We start from the raw sequence: 24,294 nt of genomic DNA on the forward strand, positions 1-24,294 counted from the left end.
GTTGGACACACAAGAAGACAAAATTAGTAAAATTGGAAGAAAGATAATAAATTACTGATGAAGCAGCACAATGAAACAACAGTGGAACCCAGAAGATAATGAGGAGGTAAGTTTAATGTACCAAAATGAAATAAATGCCAATCTTGAATTTTACACCCAGGGAAAACTATCTATCAAGAATGATATTTCAGGCAAACAAAGACTATAATAGTTTATCACTAGCAGAAATAGAGGTAAATAATACATAATGCTAAAAGTTTCAATTTAGCAGAAAGATATCACATATTTATATTTGGTTAAGAATCTAATAAAATAAAATAGCCTTAAAACATATGACACAAAAAAATTGACAAAATCCAAGGAGAAACAATTCACTATTCATAGTGGAACACTTTAACATAATTTTCTCAGTAACTGATAAAATAAGCAAACAAAAAGAATAAAAAAGAATGCAGAATATTTGAACAACACATCTAGCAAAGATGACCTAATGGACATATACAGAACACTACAAGAAGCAAAGTCAGAATACTGCTTTTCCTTGAACATGCAGAACATTTATAGAAATTGACCATTCACACCCTGAAATACTATATAATGACAATGAATGATATACAGCTACACACAACAATATAAATGTATCTCACAAATGATAATGTTCAGCAACACACACATACATACAAGCTGGTTATTCCTATTATTGAAGTTTTCAGTACCCTTATTGATTTTCTTTTGTCTCCTTGTTCTGTTTTTGAGCAAGGTATGTTAAAGTTTTCCATTTTGATTAACCAAACTAATACAACAAGAAATAGAGCCTCTGTATAATTCTATAACTATTAATGTTATAGACATTGAATTTATAATTAACATTTTCATGAAGAGAATTCTAGGCCTATAAATTTCACTCTTAATTCTTCAAATGCTTATGGAAGAAAAAATGCTGAGTTACACAAACTTGCTATGATCTGAATGTCTGTGTCTGCTCCTCCTTTGCAATCATAAGTCGAAATGCTGACCCCTAAGATTATGATATTAGGAGGTAGGGCTTTTGTGGAGATGATTAGATCACGAGGGCACAGCTCTCATAAAAGAGGTTCCAGAGCGCTACCTTGCTCCTTCCAGAAGGTGAAGACACAGCAAGAAGGTGACATTCTGTTTTATGAACCAGGGAGTGGGCCATCACCAGACACAAATCTGCCAGGGCCTTGATCATCAACTTCCCAGCTGCCAGAATTGTGAAAAATAAATTTCTATTGTTTTTAAGCCACCCAGTTTATGGTATTTTGATATAGCAGCCCAAATGGACTAAGACAACTCTTCCAAATAAGTGAAAGAAAAGTAACACTTCTCAACTTACTATATAAAGCCAGGATAGCCTTGATGCCAAACTCCGACAAGAGCATTATAAGAATGGAAAGTTAAAAGCTAATTTCTTGTGAATGTGTGTGTGTGTGCATGTGTGTGTGTGTGTGTGTGTCTTGCTTTTTAACTTTTAAGTTCAGGGGTACATGGGCAGGTTTGTTATAATGCAAACTCATGTCACAGGGGTTTGTGGTACAGATTATTTCATCATTCAGGTACTAAGTCTAGTACCCAATAACTATGTTTTTAAAAATAATTATTTATTTTTTTCTGTAGAAACGCATTTCTATCGTAAACATATATTTAAAAACTATAAACAAAATGTTAGGAAACTAAGTCCAGTGATATAAAGAAGGATTATACATCATAAGCAACCTGAATTTATTCCAAGAATGCAAGACTGGTTTATCATTAACAAATCAACCAATACAATGCATGGTATTAATAAAATAAAAGGATAAAAATCCGTATTATCCATTCAATAACAGAAAATATGTGATAAATTCAATGCCTATTCGTGATTTTTAAAAAACATAGTAAATTAAAAAACAATGGGAACTTAATAAATCTGATAAAGGATTTTTGCAAATAAACCCAATCAAACAATGTATTTCATATTAAATATTTAAAAACTTCCTTCCTGAGACCAGGAATAAGACAAGATTATCCATTAACATTACTTCTATTCAATATTATGCTGAATTTCATAGGCAATGCCAGAAAGCAAGAAAACTATGTGATTAGAAAGTTTTTAAAAGACCAGGCATGGTGGCCTATGCCTGTAATCCCAGCACTTTGGGAGGCTGACGTGGGAGGACTGCTTGAGCCCAGGAGCTCGAGACTAACCTGGGCAATGTAGTGAGACTCTATCTCTATTTTTTTAAAAAAGAGAGAAAGTAAAAAATACAATAATAAAACTAACACTATTTGGGGATAGCATGACAGTATATGTAGAAAACCCAAAATATAAAAATATGAGATTTTACTATTTAGCAAGGACATTGGATACAAAGTTAACATAAAATCAGTATTATTTCTATATACTTGCAACAAAAGCCAATTATCAAATTAAAAAAAAATTTTTTTTTTGAGACGGAGTCTCGCTCTGTCGCCCAGGCTGGAATGCAGTGGCGCGATCTCAGCTCACTCCAAGTTCCGCCTCCCAGGTTCACGCCATTCTCCTGCCTCAGCTTCCCGAGTAGCTGGGACTACAGGCGCCCGCCACCACGCCCAGCTAATTTTTTGTATTTTTAGTAGAGATGGGGTTTCACTGTGTTAGCCAGGATGGTCTTGATCTCCTGACCTCGTGATCCACCCGCCTCGGCCTCCCAGAGTGCTGTGATTACAGGTGTGAGCCACCGTGCCCGGACTTTTTTTTTTCTTTTAGATAGAGTATCACTCAGCTGCCCAGGCTAGAGTGCAGCGATGCGATCCCAGCTCACTGCAACCTCTGCCTTGCAGGTTCAAGCAATTCTCCTGCTTCAGCCTCCTGAGTAGCTGGGATTACAGGCATGTGCCAACATGTCCAGCGAATTTTTGTATTATAAAATTAAACTTTTAAAATAGCGTTAAAATATCAGCTATCTAATAAAAGTTGTGCAATACCTCTACATACACATACACACACATAAACGTTAAGATAAAATAATAAAATAAATGGAAGAGGCTGGGTGCGGTGGCTCACACCTGTAATCCCAGCACTTTGGGAGGCCGAAGTGGGCGGATCACGAGGTCAGGAGATTGAGATCATCCTGGCTAACACAGTGAAACCTCGTCTCTACGAAAAATACAAAAAATTAGCCGGGCGTGGTGGCGGGCGCCTGTAGTCCCAGCTACTCGGAGAGGCTGAGGCAGGAGAATGGCGTGAACCCGGGAGGCGGAGCTTGCAGTGAGCCGAGATTGCGCCACTGCACTCCAGCCTGGGCGACAGAGCGAGACTCCGTCTCAAAAAAAAAAAGATAAATGGAAGAATATACCTTGTTAATGGGTTGTCTGTCTCAATACTGTCAATATGTTAACAAGCCTCATATTTTTATAGATTCAATAAAGATCAAAATAAAATATTTTCAATATACCCCGTATTTTCTACAGATTCAATATAGTGCCAATTAAAATCAGAGCAGGGTGTTTTTAAATAGAAACTGAGAAGCTGAATCTACAATTTATATAGAAATGCAAAGGGCCAAAAATAGCTCAGTTAATCTTGAAGCAGAAGAACAAAGTGAGAGAACTTACACAATTAGATATCAATACAAATGAAAAGCTACTATATTTAACACAGAATGGTATTGGCACAAGAATAGACAAGTTGATCAATGAAACAGAATAGACAGTCCAGAAACAAAATATATAAAGTCACGTGGCTTATGACAAAGGTAGCACTGCACAGTAGCAGTGAGAAAAGGATGGTCTTTTTATTCAATAGTGCTGTGTAAGTAGACAATCTAACTGGATTTACACGCGGAAAATATAAATCTTGACTTCTACATTGCACTATATTCAAAAGCAGTTTCAGGAAATTTAAGATCTAAATGTGCAAGTTAAAACAAGAAAGCTTCCGGAACTACAGCAACCACTAAATAGACGTGGTTATTTAAGCTTAAATTAATTAAAATTAGTAACATTAAAAATTGAGTAGCCCAGTTTCACTAGCCACATTTCAAGTGCTTGGTAGCTACACATCCCACATATGCAGATAGAGAAAATTTATAACATGTCAGAAAGTTCTATTGGATAGCAATGTTATAGAAGAAAACACAGGAATATATCTTCATGACTTGAAGCAAGATACGTTTAAAGGGATAGAAAGAATATTAAATAAAAAAGACAACATTGGCTGGGCATGGTGGCTTAGGCCTCTAATCCCAGCACTTTGGGAGGCCAAGGCGGGCAGATCACTTAAGGTCAGGAGTTCGAGACCAGCCTGGCCAACATGGTGAAACCCTGTCTCTACTAAAAGTATAAAAATTAGCTGGGTGTGGTGGCGGGCGCCTATAATCCCCGCTACTCTGGAGGCTGAGGTGGGAGAATCGCTTGAACCCGGGAGGCAGAGACTGCAGTGAGCCAAGATCATACCACTTTACTCCAGCCTGGACAACAGAATGAGAATCTGTCTCAAAAAAATATATATATATAATATTGATAAATTGGAGCTCAATTGCTAATCAAAAGACACCATTAAGAAGTATGGAATAAGTGTAAATACTATACTACTATGAAATAATCTCGTTTATATTTTTAAGTGAAAAAAATCAAACTGGGGAAGAATGTGTATTGTATGGAATAGCAGATACTAGACTTCTCTAAATATATTTTGTTTTATAAGTTTATTTTGGAGCCATGTAAATATTTCACATAATTATAAAAGAAAATTAAAATTTAAAAAGCAAGCCCTAAATTTGAAAGCAACTTGAAAAAAGCCTAGCTCTGTATCTAGCTGGTAGCTTAACTACACAGACAGGAACTTTTCCAAGATACTTTAAAACACAATAATTTGACTGTACATGCCTACTGGGCATTTGTAAGGATGTGCCTTATAAATGAAAAGAATGACAAAAGCTTAAACTGCTACAGTATCATATTATTTCTGTAGTGCTGAAATTGTTTTCTAAGTCCATTGTTTGAGTCCCGTGGGATAACAAATGAGTAATTCTGTTGATGTAAATGAAACTGGGATTTGAGGTATGGGAGAAATAGGAATGTAAGATTGATGAAGTTAAGTAAAAACCTTGGAGTGCTGAACTTGAATTAGATTAGTATAAATATGTGATGAATTTTATCTTTTAAAAAATGGACATCCCTTAGCTCAGTAACTGAAAATACCTAGAAACACCAACTGACCCAGTAGCAATAAGCACACCTGTTGCTGAGATTATATCTCTAAGTATCATCTTTCACTAAAAATAAGTGAAAGCTCTTTGAAAAATGGCTGATTCTGGGAAAGGAAATGTACAAGATAATCTGAACATCTTGTAATACCAGAAATCAAGGAAGCATTCAAAAGACTATTAAGACTCACGTGAAAATGATTCAGGGTGTTATCACTGAGGAAAAGTGGGTGACGAGCACATGGGATCTCTCTGTACTAGTTTTGCAGCTTTATGTGAATCTATAATTATTCCAAAATAAAAGGTTTAAAACAAGATACACAAACACACTCACAAAGACTCAGGAGCAAAGCTGAACAGTTCCCAACTTGCCAAAGTTAGCATAATTTGATCATTAAAAAGATAATAATTGCCATGGATGGGGCCATATCAAATATGTTTAAGTCAATGAGTTCATAATGACACCTAAAAAAGGCCTTGGTCCTTTTTGTAAGATGGTCAGGAATCAATTCATTATTTTGAATATTGCTAAACAAAGGGAAAGAATCAAACATTTATCCTGCCTTTCCTGTGTGAACTGTACCTCAGGGTAATCAAATAGTTGAAGACCCATTACAGAAATGTTACAATTAATTTAAAAAAAGAAGAAACGATAGAATTTGAATGGTAGTTCTCAAAGTATGGTCTATGGACCCTTTGGGTGTTTATGAGGTGAAAATAATTTTCAAAATAATGTTAAAACATTATTTGCATTTTTCACTATATTTACACTTGCATTGATAATACAAAAGCATTGGTGGGTAAAGCTGGCCACCATAGAACCATAGAAGAAGTCAAAGCAGTGGCTCCACACTGTACTGGTGGTTATTACATTCATGATCGGACATTTGCAGTAAGAAAAATACCAGTAAGAATGCCCTTGATGAAGCACTGATTATTATTAATTTTGACAAATCTCCACAATTAAGTACAAATCTTTTAAATATTTTGTGTGAGGAAATAGAAATGAAAAGTATGTTTAAAGTACTTCTATTGCACACTGAAATATAAACATATGAGGAAGGAAATAAATTAATAAAATATGAAAATTAATAAAACAGAAAGCAAGCATACAAGAAAGAGAACCCAAAACACCAAAAGTTAGCCTTGGAAAGACTAATATCATTAATAAACTACTTCCAAGTCTAGTCAAGAAAAATCAGAGGTGACACTAACACCAGGATTGAAAAGGGAAACATCACTACAGATCCTGCAGATGTGAAAAAAAGTCATAACAGGACATTATAAACAACTTTATGCCAAAATATTCAAAAGTACAGACAAAACTAACATATATCTGAAAAAATTAAATGTACAGGAATGAAATAGGAGCAATAAAAATACAAAGAAATTTGATCTCAATTAAAATTTTCCTACAAAGAAAACTTTAGGTACAGAGAGCTTCACTAGTGAATTCTACCAAATATTTAAGAAAGCTATATCACCAATCTCAGTAAACATGTCCAAGGAATAGGAAAAAAAATGTGAGAGAGACAGAGATAGAGACAGGATTTCCAACTTGTTTAACATGGCCAGCCTAACCTAATAAGAAAAGAAAAAGACAAATCAACCTAAAAACCCACTATTAAGACCTCTTAATTGGTTTTTATTTTATATTAACATTATTTTGAATTTAAAAAAAACAGCTGTAGTCTTTGCTTAACAATTCTAAAGAATAACCATAATGTGTTTGAATTCAGAGTACATTTTGAAGGTATGTCATTAGAGTGCCCCTATGAACACAGAATATCTGTAGATGGTAACCAGATGGCTCTAGGAACAGCCAAGGAATTTGGGATGGGTTAGAAATAAAGTGTTTATCTTTCTCTACAGCATAGGAGAATACAAGATTGCATATTTATTTCTAGATTCCAAAACGAGTTCCAAATGAATATATAATAACCTTTTGTGTTTATAGTGCTTTCTTTTTCATAAATGCAGTATAAAAGAGACATGTAATTTATTTATATCCTGAACCATTATCTTACGCCATCAATTAAAATAGGGAACAAAATGAGTGGCTATCTACCTTTATTATTTAGCTTTGTTTCTTAAGAACAACCCTTACCAACAAAGTCCTTACTTCCCATAATACTTTAGTCAGGATCCTGGACTGTAATCCATATTCACTTGAAGTTCTGCCAAGTGTTAATATTTCTGATATTCATATGACATGCATTTGAGCATTGTAAAAACCTTTCAGCAATTTAGTCCACCTTCATCCCAACCTAGCTAAGTTAATTTAGTTGTTGAAATATTATTGTTTCCCTCTAACTGAATATATTGAAGACAACAAAAGTCAATAGGTCATTAACATTATGAGACACATTGTCAATACTTTCCCACTTATATGTTTCCAAGGTATTGCTTTTCTCTTATGTCCACTCAAATTATAATGTTCTTTTTCTTTCCTTTTTACTGGTTTGAGGGTCTATATTATACAATATTGTTGTGTTGTCTATATGAGTTTTTTAATTTGAATATATTTCATATGTCATGCAAACTTCCTTAGTTTCATCATTCTAAAGTTTTTTAGTGTGGCTATCAGCTTCAAAGTCAAAATAGATATACAAAACATCTAATTACCCTATGGGAAAGTCTACTTGTGGAATGTATGTTAAATAAAGCACCTTGAATGCCATAAACATTCTACTACTGTTAACAAATGACATTGCAAAGAGGAGATATCCTATTTCCTATATACCCTGGCAAAAAACAAGATGCTTTAATTCCAGGTGAACAATACACTAATATAACATTGGTATGTTCAAACTATGTATAACTTTCACGTGGAAATTTAATAAGGCCAGTTGTATGGTAAGTGTTTCATGCATTTTTGCTATATTAATATATTTATACCTTTAAAAATTGTCAATGCAATCAGTTTTTAATAAGTAGAAATTTATATCTCAGAAGTACCATCTTAGATACCATTCTAAAAAATTTAAATTGCCCATCAGGAATATTAACAGAAAAAAATGGACATGAGGTACACATTGTCTAATTGTTATACAATCAGTGAATCAATTTTGTTTATACCTTAAATATTATCAATTGGAAATATAGAGATAAAAACCATGTTTTCCTGAATTTCTTAAACTGATAATTTTTAGTATTACAGGCTATGTTAATATATACTGTAAACTTACGGTAAACTAAAATGAAAGAACTTAGAATTTGAGCAAAATATAAACACATATGCATCAACATGATTCTATAAGACTCAGACACATAATCATTGTTAAATGTCATGCTTTTCAAATGATTTGAAATAAAATGAAAGCAATAAATATGTTATTTCTAGAATCCTGTCATTATTAAGGCATTCAGGATACTATGACAAGAATTCTTTTCTAAAGAATTAAGATCAGATCAATAGGTAACTGAACATGAAGAAGTAAATAACAAATGCCTTTGTGAATTACAAATACCCCATATTTATAGAAGTTATTTTATTCATGTTTTTATGAATCATAATTCATTTATTTATAAGGAAATATCCAGCCCACAACAATTATTAGCAGACCAATTATCTACCTAAAAAGCAAAATATCAACAATGATGGAAAAAGATTCTTCAACTGAATGAATGGGATGGTACAATATTCCTGCATATATGAACAGTATATCTCTACTATTTTGTTAATCATTCATATATGTTTAAAAATTTGGTTTGAAGGGTTGTTTTTTCCTCTGTTATTTCCTATATTTTTCCTTTTAAATAGCTAATTTTCCTTCTAACTTCTAGATTCATTGGACTTCCTATCGCTTACTTATGTTTCCTTTCTAGTCTAGTGAAAATGTGTTTCTAAAAAAAATTCCTCACTCCCAAACTTTATAGCCATTACTGGTATTATCATCTCTTTTTGTTACAGAAAGCAACGAAAATAAAAGAAATAAATAGTGAAATTTCTTGGTAGGAAACGTGTTCACATATTAAGTGCTCTGATACCTGAAATATTAGGATTGTAGTGCACCAATTTCCTTCCCTAAAATTAACTGAGATTCTATTAAATAGTATCCACTGCAAATATCACAATGTAATGATGTGCATACCTATTAATTCCTTTGTCATCTATAGAACTGGACTCATACTTAGTCCCAGACACGGCATTGAAGTTTCTCATGCTAGCTCTAGAATCAGAAAATTCCTCTGTTATGTTATTAGTGTAGGTCATGAGGAAGAAAATAATCATTGAAACAGTACATTTGAAAGTGACCTTTAAAGTGTTAACCACATATACACAACTAAAGTAGAAAAGTAAGTTAAAGTTTTTCCCTCTGTGTTGAACAGTGTTACCATCCAATTCATATATGCACATATTTATTCATTCAGTCAGCATTTACTAAGCATATCTTATATGCTGGATTCTATTATATTGTGAAAATATTAAGTATGGAAAATTTTAACATATGTAAATTTATTTTATTTGCAGTTAACATCATTACTTGAGGAAGAATAACTTACAAGCCACTTTTCCCCTTATTGCCTAGAATAGTAAAACAAGGAATGCTTCATTTTCCTTCCTTCATTTCTACACACCTCCTTCTCTTGCATCTAGGATTTCTATGAGAAGTCAAAAAGTAATAATGTAGAATTGCTTCAAAATGTTGTCCTAACTGCACTCAAGAAGTTTGAGGGCCAGCTGCAGTGGCTCATGCCTGTAATCCCAGCACTTTGGGAGGCCTAGGTGGGAGGATCACTTGAGGCTAGGAGTTTGAGACCAGCCTGGGCAACATAGTGAGACCCCTATCTCAAAAAAAAAAAAACAGTTTTGAAATGCCAAGGGCCACTAACAGATAAATTGAAGTATTTGAATCACTTAACTTTTATTAGATACATTACTCTCAAAAATGATATTTACTTATTTGTTAAGTGTATTTGTCCCCTAAAATAAAAGAAATTAAATCCAAGTTGAATGGACTTTGGATGGTAAGTGCAGCTTTGAACACATAAATATTTCTGACATAAAAATTACTCATCTTTCCTCTTTGTAAAATATTATCAATAGAAACACAAAACAAAAGGTTGTCAAGTCCTATATCCAACAATATGATCTCCTATCAGTATAAATAGATGTCATGAGAGAGGCTTACAATTTTTGTGTACTTACAAAACACTGCTATGGAGCTATTAGCTATGTTTTAGGGTGTCATTCTCAAAGAAGACACCTTCACCAAAATGGTATTCATGAAAAGTACAGGCTAGAGAATACACTGTTTTTTATTAAATGGTATGTCATATTAAAGATCCAACTAAATCTGTGATCTCTATCACAAAGCCTTGTCTGACTCCTTCCTCCCCACTCAAGTGTTCTCTTATGTTCCCTTTCTCCCTTCTTTTAACCCCCATTGTAATTTATTTTTACATCTTTTGTGGTTATTGTCATCTTTTAATAATGCATTGCAATAGCTTAAGTAAATGTTTCACCTTCCATATTATATTCATATAAAGCAGACTCTTACTTATTTTTCATTCTTCACTTTAAATAGTAGAGTGCCTTACACATCTGTTGCTTATAAAATATTTTGGTATTTTATTTTTAATTTTAGACCTTTATGTCATATTACTTTTATTGTTCTTAAATAGGTTTTAATTTTTACCCTTGTTTCTCAAAAATAAACTATAAGTCCCTTGAGGCCTAGGGCAATCTTCTAATACTTCTATACTTCCAGATTTCTTGGCACAGGAAATGCCAAGAAGGAGTGTTTAATTCAATTGATGAAATGTTGTGAAAGGCTTGTCTAAGAAATATTTCAGAATACAGCTAGCAGCCATCTCATGGTCAAAGGAATCAAATTCCATAAAATTTGCTTACCATGGCATTGACATTAGCGTGATCCCCTTTCCTATTCCGAATCTGAATACAGGATATTGGCAAATTCAGTCCTACCCCAGGGGCAAGATTTCGCAGGTCGGCAGCATTGTACTCCCCACGCAATAGCAAACTGTTATTATCAGAACCAAGTCCCAGAGAGGCCCGATAGAGATAAGTCTGAGAAAGTCTCTCAACTGTAGTGACATCTATGGTGGCTGATGTCATGCAAGGATTTGAAACCATCTTCCTTCCATACCTCAGATCCTCTGTAGAGTGACAGCAGCTCTGAGGGCAACAGCCTGGGCTCTGGTGCAACTTGGTACACACGAAGAAAAGTAAGCACCCCAGAAATAAAAAGGAAATACAAGCCAAGGCAATTACTAAATACAAGTTCTGGGCAGAAAGCTGTCCTCCTGGTTCCCAGACATCTTCAAAGTCTGGAAGTAACTGAGGGACAGAGTTGCTCAACAGCACACCCAGAGTGACAGAGGAGGAAAGTGGTGGGTCTCCATGGTCCCGAACCACTACCACCACCCTCTGCTTAACTGCATCAGCGGGAAGAACTAAGCGAGCAGTACGGAGCTCACCTATATTGGCTGAAATTCTAAAAAGACTAGAGTCAGACGACCGGGAGATGTGGTAGGAAAGCCAAGCATTAGAACCACTGTCTGCATCCTCTGCTACCACTTTTGTGACCAAGTGTCCAGTCCTGGCAGAGCGGGGCACAATTTCCACTGGGACAGAACCATTTCTGGGCAAGGGAAACAAGATAACCGGATAATTGTCATTCCTATCTACCACAAACAAGTTTATAGTCACTGTTGCACTTCTGGGAGGAATGCCACCATCCCGGCCTTCTACTTGGAAACGAAACCCCCTGAGCTGCTCGAAGTCAAAGGAAGTTTTGGCAGTGATAGCCCCACTGGATGATTCCACTGCCACCAAGCTAGAGGCTGGTGGCCCTTCAGAGATAACATCCAACAGCTCATAAGAGACAAGGCCATTCTTCCCCAGGTCGGGGTCCTGGGCAAACACTCGGCCTAGAGAGGCCCCAGGGCCATTGTTTTCGGCAACGAAAAGTTCCTGCTGGGGTTGAGGAAAGCTTGGTGTATTGTCATTCACATCAGCGACTGACACAGTGATTGTCCTTCGGGTGCTAAGTGGGGGTGAGCCACTATCTGAGGCCATGATCAGGACTTGGTATTCACTGATCTGCTCCCGGTCCAGGGGCCCATCAATCAGCAGGCTGTAGTAGTTGTCAAAGGAAGCCGTCAGCTGAAAAGGGCCTGCACTAGACATGCCACAAATGACCCTACCATTAGAATCAAGGTCTTCATCCTTTACACTAAAGAGAGCAATCACTGTGCCAGGGGCAGCGTCCTCGGGTACTGGGTTCGAAAGAGTCATGAAGTCCAGTTCGGGGGCATGATCGTTCACGTCAGTCACCTCCACCAGCAGTTTAGCGGTGCTAGCTAAACCAAAGACACCTTCGTCCCTCGCCTCAATGTATGCCTCCAAGAGAGTTTCAGGCGGACCTAGTGAAGCAGCTACTTGCACCTCCCCACTTTTAGGGTGCACGTGAAAGCGGTGTCGCAGCTCTGCTTGCGTGCTATTGCTTAGGGAGTATCGGACTTCCCCATTGGACCCTTCATCTGGATCCAAGGCTTGAACTCGGAATAACACAGTCCCATTGGGTGCAGTCTCTGGAACCTTGGTGCGGTATACGGAGCACTCAAATACAGGCGCGTTGTCATTTGTGTCCACCACAATGATGGTGACTTGTGCTTCTCCTGAGCGGGCAGGTAACCCGCTGTCCCGAGCTGTAAGCACCAGCAGGTGGGTGGCGCGCTGTTCGCGATCAAGTGCTTTCTCCAACACCAACTCCGGGTATTCGCTGCCGTCAACCCGCGATCCCATGTCCAGGCGAAAGTGCTGACTGGGGCTTAGGCTGTAGTTTAGTATCCCATTGCTTCCCTCGTCGTCATCTTGGGCATTCGGGAGAGTAAAGCGGGCTCCAGGCGTCAGGAACTCAGGGATGTGCAGCTGCACGTCGCCGGCAGGAAAGAGAGGTGAGTTGTCATTGGTGTCCAGGACGTGAACCCGAATCTTGTGCAGCTCCAGCGGGTCCTCGAGCACCAGGTCGTAGGTCAAGACGCAGGCAGCTTTGGCCCTGCACAGCCGCTCGCGGTCCGCCGGCTCTCTGACCACCAAGTTGCCGCTGGGTAGATCCACCCCGAAGTAGAGCTCGCGGTGGCTGGAAAGGAAGCGAAAGTTCCGCGAGGACATAGCGGCCGCTGGCAGCCTCAAGTCCGCGGCGACATTACCTACGGCTACGCCCCGCTCCGTCTCCTCCGGCACTGAGTACTCGAGCTGTCCCGCGGCGACATTGCCTACGGCTACGCTCCGCTCCGTCTCCTCCGGCACTGAGTACTCGAGCTGTCCCGCGGCAGCGCCGCAGGAAACCCACAAACATAAAACTGCCACCCCCCAGCCCACCATCCTCCCTCTGGGCGTCCACGTTCCACCAACACGCTACACCAACGGTGACCCAGGACCATGCTCCGGACTCCTGGAGAGCAGGAGGCGCGAGGAAGAGCACGTTCCTGCCGGCCGTCACTGCTGCGGGCTGGATGCTCAGCGACCGCCGACGTTGCGCCTCCCGAACGCCGGCATTGTCCGGGCTGGCCGGCTGGGAGCCGGGCTTGCTAGGCTGGAGGCTGGGCAGCCGTCTGGGAAAGCGGAGCCGGCCGGGTGTTGAGGAGAGCAGCGCCGCCTAGGGGTGCAGAGACGAGGCTGCCCGCCCGGGCGCGAGAGGTGCCGTCTCCAGTAGCAGCGGGCTGGGGTCTCGCCCACAGCGCTGGCCGCGGGCGCAGGGCGGAGCTTGGGAGACGCCCGGAGACACTAACACTTCTCTCCTTAAAAGGTGTTTTCTAGGACAACGCCCTGAGGCTGCCCAGATCTTAACCTCCACAACCTCTGCCTGCAGATTGCTGGTAACTGAGGCTGAGCCCCTCTGGGCTCCTCCTGCCACCCTTCGGGAGTCGCGCGTCGGGTCCCGGCGCTCTGACCCCGGCGCACCTCTCCCGCGGAGAGGGCGGGACTCCGCATGGAGCTGCAGGGCGGAGGCGGCGAGAGGCGGGACCGTGAACGTGAGCGACCACACCTTCTAGGCTTAAGGAAACAGGAGCCCCCAGAAACAAGTGCTGCGGGGCTTTCCGCGCTGGATCCTGCTGCGGGTTGAAGTCTGTCCTGCACCCTCTTGTATCCCAGGAACTGCCAAGAGTGCAATAGAGACGACAAGGAGAGGAAGAAGGTTGGGGAATAGTGTCCGCATCAAACTGCCTCCGGACTCTGGCTTTTCCAGGCAGCGGAGCCAGCGAGCTCAAGGCTTTTTTTGCGTGACAGCAGTTTCTCCCTCTCCAAGAGGCTCTACTTGGGAGTGCTTTGCAAACGGCCCTTGACGATCTGGGTGAAAGAGGAGGTTATAAACCAGTCAATACCAATAACTAGAAACTCAAACACTTGACGACCCGTCCCCAAAGAGGACGTGAGAAGTGGAGGGGAAAGTACTGAGATACTCATCAGGGTTTGACCAGGAAACTACTCTGTAAATTTTCTTTCTGTAAATATTTAGAAAACACCATGAGGCAGGATAAGAATAGGCTAGATACCCACCCTTTCTCCAGCCTCGCTTTTTAAAAAATTATTATTATACTTTAAGTTCTAGGGTACATTTGCACAACGTGCAGGTTTGTTACATATGTATACATGCGCCATGTTGGTGTGCTGCGCCCATTAACTCGTTATTTACATTAGGTATTTCTCCTCGATTTTAATTTGGTCTTTTGCATGGATATTGGGACAGTGATCAGTTCTATGAGAAACATCTCCAGCCACAACAGATACACCCAAATTCTGCCTAACACCCTACAACCAGTTCCTTTCCCTAAGAAGGAGGGGAGCCAAAAGGAGGCTCATTGACTATTGACTATTAAGCACTAAATTCCTCACTCAAATCCTTCTTTTAATACAGGTGCAATATGCTCAAAGCCCCAATAATGAAAAATTTGAAAGGCAAAATCTGAACACAGATCAAGAATTAAAGTTTCCAGGACATATTTTCTGGTAGAAACCTGCCTAAAATTATCGATAATTATTGAAGCTGGGTAATGGTACATTGGGGTCAATCACACAATTCTCTCGACTTTTGTGTATGTTTGAAATTTTTTTCCTTCCTTCCTTCCTTCCTTCCTTCCTTCCTTCCTTCCTTCCTTCCTTTCGAGATGGGTGTGTTGCTGTGTTGCCCAGTCTGGTCTCAAACTCCTGGGCTCAAGCGATCCTCCCATCTTAGCTCAGCCTCCTAAAGTGCTAGGATTACAGACATGAGCCACTGCACTCACCCTGCATTTTTTTTAACTTTTTTTATTTATTTTTTCTTTTTTTTTGAGACAGGGTCTTACTCTGTCACCCAGGCTGGAGTGCAGTGGCATGATCTGGGCTCCCTGCAACCTCTTCTCCCAGGTTCAAGCAATTCTCTTGCCTCTGCCTCCTAAGTAGCTAGGACTACAAGCACGCACCACCACGTTCGGCTAATTTTTGTATTTTTATTAGAGATGAGGTTTCGCCATATTGCTCAAGCTGGTCTCGAACTCCTGACCTCAAGTGATCCACCTGCCTCGGCCTCCCAAAGTGCTGGGATTACAGGCGCGAGCCCCGCGCCACCGCATCTGGCATCAGCCTGCATATTTCTATAATATTTTAAAATATTTAAAAATTGCTGATTAAAATGGTGGGGAGAGGGGTAGCTCTGGCATTCTCATTTTTACACTGAGAGTTGGATTGATAACTCCAGTGTTCCACTAAAAACCAGTTACCTCCCTGAACACGCAAACCCATTCCTTATCTCTTCCAGGGAACTAGAAAGGGCACACTGTGATGTAAGGCAATGTAAGTAGTAAATACCCCTTGGCTAGTTTGCCTTTTTGAATTAAGAAACCAAAAAATCATTGACACCAAGTCTCAGATAAAATTAAAGGAGGAAACATGTCAGCCTCTTAGGCAGAGTCACAAGTACAGACCTCATTAGATCTCACCAGGATGCAAAACAGCCCATAAAAATTGAACTTATTCTTCACCAAATTTCAAAACCAAAACTAATTTTCTGCTTCAGTGCCAGAGATTAGGATGTGCATTTCTTCATTTTAAATTAATGCTGCTAAGCAAGCTCACTGCTTTGGAATGAAAGTTTATTCTTTCTGCCTTAAACAGATGAAATACAACTGTAAAGATGTACCGAACTTTTGGCAGGCCCCTTGGTCTGCAGCCAAGCCTCCAATTATACCAGGTTTAGGAATTCTGAGCTGCACCTAGAGGGATAGTATGTGTGGGTATAGATTAGGGCGTGAGGAAAAAGGAAAAATGCATACAGAGAACAGCATGGGAAATCTTCACAGAAACTCCTCCTCCTTCACATGCTTCTCAGATTTTTGGCTTCCCTTTCTCCCGTTTCTCTATTTAAACTGCCACTGACGTCTATTTTCAGAAGATTTCATTTGTGAAAAGAATGAAGAAAGCATCCACCCAGTAGGATTTGTCCCACCATATGCCTCCCTAACTTCTGGCATAACACTGCATTCTTATTCAAGTAAATTGGGATTTGTGAGAAAACAACATTTAAGAGAGAAGGATATCCCAAAGATAAGGGAGGCTAAAGATTTTTGCCTTTTGGATAAGATGACAAGATAAACATTAAAATTGTGAATTAACAAAACTTCTCTTTAGCGGGACCTTTCATTGCTGATATTTCATTTTGTCCTTTTTTGGGACAGAATCTCACTTCTGGAGTGCAGTGGTGTGAAGGTGGCTCACTGCAGCCCCTACCTCTCTGGGCTCAGGTGACCCTCCCACCCCAGCCTCCCAAGTAGCCAGGATTATAGGCACACACCACCACACCCAACTAATTTTAAAAAATATTTTATAAAGACAGGGTCCCACTATGTTGCCCAGGCTGGTCTTGAACTCCTAGGCCAAGCACCCCCATGCCCAGCTAATTTTTAATTTTTTGTAGAGACAAGGTCTCACTATGTTGCCCAGCTGGTCTCAAACTTCTGGGCTCAAACGATCCTTTCACCTTAGCCTCCCAAATTGCTGCAGTAGATGCATCTGAACAAAAATTTATCTTTCTATAATTTTTTTTAATATTTCACCTTCAAAGTGTGACCCTAAAAACTTAAAATCATACTCCCGTTGGTCAAAGAAGTGCTGACATGAGGAGACCTAGCTCTTTTATTCTAAATACTATACATGTAGTAACAAAGTCCAAAACTGCAGTCCAACAACCATTCTCATGGCTTGCCTGTTGTCTGTGATATGCCACTGGCTGAAGACAAACTAGATTTCCATTGCTGGAAGTAAAAGTCTGAAGTTTATTTGTATCTCAAAATTTTTTCTTGAATGATGTCTTTGGATTTTTTCCCCCTTGTCTACGTATTTGGTCTCTTTCAGGACATCTATTAGCAGTATGCTGTATCTCCTTTTTCTGTATTCCAAAGCTACAGTTTTCTCTCCAGTTCTTTTAAATTCTTTATTCTTTTCCACTTATTTTTCTCAACCTTGTCAAGTGTTTCTTTTTGTTCTTGACTGTATGGAGGCAGAGCCTGTTCACTTTTTTACTGCTTGCAGTATAGCCATATTTACTGTTTGATGGAGTGGCTTATGTGTACCATAGTTTTAATATATCTTCAACTGATGAGAACTGGCGGCTGCAGGGCAACTTGTCATCCTAACTTTTCTCCTTACCTTGCCACATCCTTAGGTTCAATCTTGAAATAATGGCGCATCTGCTCACTCTCAGATTTAGTCCTGCCTTCTCTCCTATTTTGTGTTGACAAATAGGATAGTGAGAGAGTCCTGCCCTTAGCCTCTGTACCTAGATCTTTTTATTCCAAAACAAGAAGTCTTTGGTTTTGCATCTCAGTGAGAATCACTACTCTAGAAAATACCAATATACCAGCCCTTTCCAAGATCTCCAGTGAAAGGTATCCTCTCCTAGCATTTTCATATCTTGGTCCAGTCTTCATGGCATTTAGTAACTTATCTTCATATACATCATGGTTGAGGTTCAAATGTTTTACAGAGTTTCATTAAAGATATGACTTTATTTTTTTGTCTGCCGTACTTTTTGTTGTTTTTGATGAGTTTCATGGAGGATAAGAGACATTTAAAGGTGAATTTTCATTTATCTATAGTTGGTAGAAATATCACTTTTTGCTTAGTGGGATTTCTACATTTTGAAGGTATGTGGGAAAGTTATATTTTTATATTTATTTTTTAAACTAATCATTTCATTGAACTCTTTTTTAGTTCTATTTTTTTCTTTTGGTTCTCTGGGATTTTACAAGTGTAAAATTATATTGACTATAAGTTTTATCATGTAATATATATTTATCCTCCTTTCCAAAATCTTACATATATACTGTATATATACACACACATATATAAATATGTATATATGTGTATAGATATTCACATATATATCTTACCTTGTGTTATCTAGAACGTCCAAGTCAGTATTGAATAGTAGCCAAGAAGTGTCCTGTTATGCTTATAATTTTTATGGGAGTAATTCGTGTGTTTACTGTTTAAAATTGAGGTGGCCAGTGTTTGATGGTAACTGTCAAATTTTTATTAAAGTCCCTTAAAATAGCTACCATAATGATGATCTGATGATATTTTTCTTATTACCCTTGAAAACATAATATAGTATGAGCTCTACTATAACATAATAGAGCTTTTTTTACAGAATGTTATATCAGCAGATTTTTATTTCAGGTTAGGCACTATCTAACAAACTAATCTCAGAGTGGTTTTGTAGTGGTTGCAGGCCTCCCTTTTCAGACACCGTTGAAGAAAATTTTTATCTGCAGCACAAAGGAAAATCTAGTGTGAATGTTTATCAAATATGTAGAAACATGAAACTTGAATATAGGCAAATATATTATGTGATTGGACCAGACAGATTAGCTCTTAATACAATGGCATTCACCAAATTTGAGGTTTTTTTCAAGTAAGCATAAAAGTCTAGGACTTTTTGATCTGTGGCTTAATATCATCTAGCAAAAAAGACATGAATTATAGTTGTCAATCTATTGTGAAAAAAACTGTGCTTTATGTCTGTTAAAAAAAAAATGCATTAGCTGGGTGTAGTGGTGTGCACCTGTAGTCCTAGCTACTTAGGAGACTGAGGCAGGAGGATTCCCTTGAGCCCAGGAGTTCAAGGTTAGAGTGAGCTATGATTGCCCCACTGCACCCTAATCTAGACAACATAGCAAGACCCTGACTCTGAAAAAATAAACAAATACAATATTGTACTCTAGTACTACATGTGGTGTTTAGAATGAAAGGGCTAGATCACCTACTCTTGGAACTGATTTGACGAACCAAACTTTAAGTTCTAAGGGCCACAGTTTTTTTTTTTGTTTGTTTGTTTTTTGAGACACAGTCTTGCTCTGTTGCCAGGCTGGAGTGCAGTGGCGTGATCTTGGTTCCCTGCAACCTCTGCCTCCCAGGTTTAAGCAATTCTCCTGCCTCAGCCTCCTGAGTAGCTGGGACTGCAGGCACGCACCACCATGCCAAGCTAATTTTTGTATTTTTAGTAGAGACGGGGTTTCACCATGTTGGCGAGGATGGTCTCAATCTCTTGACCTTGTGATCCGCCCGCCTCGGCCTCCCAAAGTGCTGGGATTACAGGTGTGAGCCACTGCGCCTGGCCTAAGGGCTACACTTTGAAGGTGAAATAGAAAACCTGAGTCTAACTAATTGCATAAAACAATATGTAGAACTCTATTGTTGGACCAAAAACATATAGAAATATAACAAATTTGTCAATTACAGTATAAAAGAGGTGTGTGGGAGAACAGCTGTATCTGATAAAAAATGACACCAGATGGTAATATGAATCCACAAGAATAAATGAATAGAACTAGCAATGACAAATAAGAAATGCTATAAATATATAATTTTCTCCTTTTTTCTTTTAGTGCCTCTAAAAAATATAAGATTACATAAAGTAATAATTATTATAGCGATGTATTGTTGGGTATATAATACTATAAATGTGCATTGGTTTTCTGTGGCTGCTGTGACAAATTACTATGCACTGGGTTGCTTAAGACAGTTTTTCTCCCAGGTTTGGAGAGGAGAAATCAAAACTCAAGATATTGGCAAGGTTGCACTCCCTTTAGAGGCTCTACGGAGAATCTGTTTCTGCCTTTTCCAGGTGTTGGTGGCTGTTGACGTCAATCCAATCTCTGTCTCCATCTTCGCGTGGCCTTTTCCTCTGTGTCTGTTTTCTCATATTCTATCTCTTATTTAAAAAACAAAACAAACTTTTCACTGGAATTAGCCCCCACCTGAAAAATTTAGGGTAATTTCATCCCCAAATCTTTAATATAATTATGTCTTCAAAGACTCATTTCCAAATGAGGTCACAGGTTCCAAAGGTTACTATGTGGACATATATTTTTGAGGCCCACGATTCAATCCACTACAAGATGTAATATGTGTAACAGTAACACAAAAGGCAGAAGAGGAATAAAGCTATCTAGAAGTAACATATTTATATCTCACTAGAATTAAGTTAATATAAATCTGAAGCAGATACCAATAAGCTAAAATATATATAGTAAACTCTAGAGAAACTACTGTGAAAATAACCCAAAAGATACAGTTTAAAATTTATTTTTAAAATTACCATGTTGCATTCTAAAATATTCACTTAATATAAATCAGTAAATGAAAAGTATAGGGAAAAAAGAGAATTAAAACATATAGAAAAAGGAATAAAATAACAAATATAAATCCAAATATATCAATAGCAACATCATGTGAATAGATTAAAGAACCCAATCAAAAGGCAGAATTGTCAGTCTAGAGTTTTTAGGAAAACAAGATCCAACTATGTGTTGTCTGCGGGAGACACTTTTAGATTCGAAGATACAAACAGATTGAAAGTAAAAGAATGGAAAAACATATATTGTACAAATAGCAACCACAAGATAGCTGGAGTGACTACACTAATATCAGACAAAACGGACTACAAGACAAAAAGTGTTACTAGAAATCAAGAAGCACATTTTATAATGACAAAAGGACCAATTAGGAAGATATAGCAACTAAAAACATATTTGCATCTAATAATAGAGCCCCAAAACACATGAAGCAAACACTGGCAGAAATGAAGGGAGAAATAGACAATTCAATAGTCATAATTGGAGACTTTAATACTCCACTTCCAATAATGGACAACAACTAGGCAGAAGATCACCAGGAAATGAAAGATGTGAACAACACTAAAAACCAACTAACCTAAACAACATCTGTCTTAGTCTGTTCAGGATATTATAACAAAATGCTATATGCTGTGTAGTTAATAAACAAGAGAGATTTATTTTTTCACAGTTCTAGAGGCTTGGAAGTTCATGATTCAGGCACCAGCAGATTTAGCGTCTGGGGAGAGGCCACTTTCTGGTTCACGGATGTCACATTCTTGCTGTGTCCTCACATGGTGAAAGAGGCAAGGCACCTCTCTGGGCCTTTTTTATAAGGGCACCAATCCAATTCATGAAGGCTCTGCCCTCATGACTTAATTACGTTTGAAAGGTCTCACCTCCTCATACCATCACTGTGAGAATTAGGTTTCAATATATGAATTTGGGGAACACAAACATTCATATCATAGCAACATCTATAGAACATTCAGCCAACAGCAGCATAATATACATTCTCAATTGCACATGGAACATTATCTAAAACAATCCTCAATAAGTTTAAAAAGATTGATACCATCCAAAGCATTCCCCTTGAGACCTGGAATAAGACAAGGATGCCCACTGTCACCACTCCTATTCAACATCCTACTGGAAGTCCTAGCCAGAGAAATCAGGCAAGAGAAAGAAATAAAAGGCATCCAAATAGGAAGAGAGGAAGTCAACCTATCTCTCTTAGCAGACAATATAATTTTATACCTAGAAAACCCTATATTCTCTGCCAAAAAGCTCCTACATCTGATAAAACCTCCAGCAAAGTTTCAGCATACAAAATCAATGTACAAAAATCAGCATTTCTGTACACCAACAACATCCAAGCTGAGGGCCAAATCAAGAACACAATGCCATTTACAATAGACATACACAAAAAGAAAATATCTATGAATATGGCTAATCAAGGATGTGAAAGATCTCTACAAAAAGAGTTATAAAACACTGCTGAAAGAAATCAGAGATGATACAAACAAATGGAAAAACCTTCCACGCTCATGGGTAGGAAGAAACAACATTGTTAAGATAACCATACTGTCCAAAGCAATTCACAGATTCAATGATGTTCCTATCAAACTACCAACATTATTTTTCATAGAATTAGAAAAACAAACTATCTTAACATTCATATGGAAAAAAAAGAGCCCAAATTGTCAAAGCAATCCTAAGCAAAAAGAACAAGAAGGACATCACACTACCCAACTTCAACTATACTACAAGGCTACAGTAACCAAAACAACATGGTACTAATACAAAAACAGACACATAGACCAATGGGACAGGTTAGAGAACCCAGAAATAAAGCTGCACACCTACAATTATCTGATCTTCAACAAAAACAAGCAATGGAGAAAGGACTTCCTACTCAATATTGCTGGGATAACTAGCTAACCATATGCAAAAGGTTGAAAACTGGACCCCTTCCTTTCAGCATGAACAAAAATCAGCTTGAGATGGATTAAAGAGTTAAATGTAAAACCTAAAACTATACAAACCATAGAATAAAACCTAGAAAATATCATTCTGGGCATAGGCCCTGGCAAAGATTTCTGACAAAGATGCCAAACGCACTTGCAGCAAAAACAAAAATTGGCAAATGGGGCCTAATTAAACTAAAGAGCTTCTGCACATCAGGCTATCGAGGTGGAGCAAGATAGTGGAACAGAAGCCTACACCATCCCCCACTCCCCCGCCACATGAACACCAAATTGTAACAACTATCTGCACACAGAAAAGCGTCATTACAAAAACCAAACATCAGGTAAGCAATCGTAGTACCTGGATTTAACAACATATCACTAAAAGAGGCATTGAAGAGGGTTGGAGAGACACTCTGGAATCACCACCATCACCCCTCCCATATCCCCCAGCAGTAGCTGAGCAACATGGAGAGTCTGCGCACTTGGAGGAGGTAAAGCACAGCAACTGGGGAACTTTACATTAAACTCGGTGCCGTCATAGCGAGGAACAACACTGTGCTAGACTCAGCCAGCAGCTGCACATGAAGGGAGCTTTCAGAACAGGCCTGGCCAGAGGCGAATCACTCATCCCAGCAGTCAGAACTTGAGTTTCTCAGCAAGCCTCATCACTATAGGCTTAAGTGCTCTGAGGTTCTAGGTAAACTTGAAAGACAGTCTAGGACACAAGGATTGCAATTCCTAGGTAACTCCTAGTGCTGGGCTGGGCTCAGAACCAGAGGGATAGGGTGGCACATGACCTAGGAAGTCATCAGCCTGGGCAGCTAAGGGAGTGCTTGTGCCACCCCTCCCCTAATCCCAGGCAGAGAAGCTTGCAGCAACAAAAGTTACTCCTTCCTTCTGCTTAAGGAGAGGAGAGCAAAGAGTAAAGAGGACTTTGTCTTGCATCTTGGATACCAGCTCAGCCACAGTAGGATAGGGCATTGAATAGAGTCATGAGGCCCCCATTCCAGGCCCTAGCTCATGGATGACATTTCTAGACACACCCTGGACAAATAGAAAACCCATTGCCTTGGTGGGAAGGACCCAGTATTGGCAAGATTAATCACCTGCTGACTAAAGAGCCCTTGGGCACCAAATAACCAGCAGTGATATCCAGGTAGTATACTGTGGGCCTTAGGTTCTGAGATGTGCTGACTTCAGGTGTGATCCAGCACATTCCTAGTTGTGGTGGCTACAGTGAAAGATTCCTTCTGTTTGACAGAAACAGAGGAAAAAGTAAAGGGGACTTTGTCTTGCACCTTTGGTACCAGTTTGGCCACGTGGAGTAGAGCAACAAGCATGCTCTTGGGGTCCCCAAGTCCAGGCTTTGGCTCCTGGAAAGCATATTTGGATCTTCCCCAGGGCAGAGGGGTGCCCACTTCCTTGAAGAGTCCCAGGCCTGGCAGCATTCACCACAGCACAACTGAACAGCCCTTAAGCTTTAAGTGAACATCAGCAGTGGCTCGGTAGAT

At 39.1% G+C, this 24,294-nt stretch overlaps 1 protein-coding gene across 10 annotated transcripts in view; it reads right to left on the reverse strand.

The window, feature by feature from the left end:
* The window catches only part of LOC100607821 (protocadherin alpha-C2), a 230,138-nt gene that overhangs the window by 84,657 nt on the left and 121,187 nt on the right, over positions 1-24,294 (reverse strand). The window contains exons 1-2 of one of the 10 annotated variants that reach the window (XM_012504913.2): positions 13,437-13,721; positions 11,047-13,370 (exon numbers count right to left, since the gene is read on the reverse strand). The exons of the other annotated variants lie outside the window; for them this stretch is intronic. Coding sequence (XP_012360367.2) covers positions 11,047-13,370; positions 13,437-13,545 — 2,433 coding nt within the window. The 5' untranslated portion in view covers positions 13,546-13,721. Of the gene's footprint in view, positions 1-11,046; positions 13,371-13,436; positions 13,722-24,294 lie in introns of those variants that run through there. 10 annotated transcript variants of the gene reach the window in all.

The sequence above is a fragment of the Nomascus leucogenys genome, chromosome 2 (assembly GCF_006542625.1).
Source record: "Nomascus leucogenys isolate Asia chromosome 2, Asia_NLE_v1, whole genome shotgun sequence".
NCBI classification, from domain to species: Eukaryota; Metazoa; Chordata; class Mammalia; order Primates; family Hylobatidae; genus Nomascus; species Nomascus leucogenys.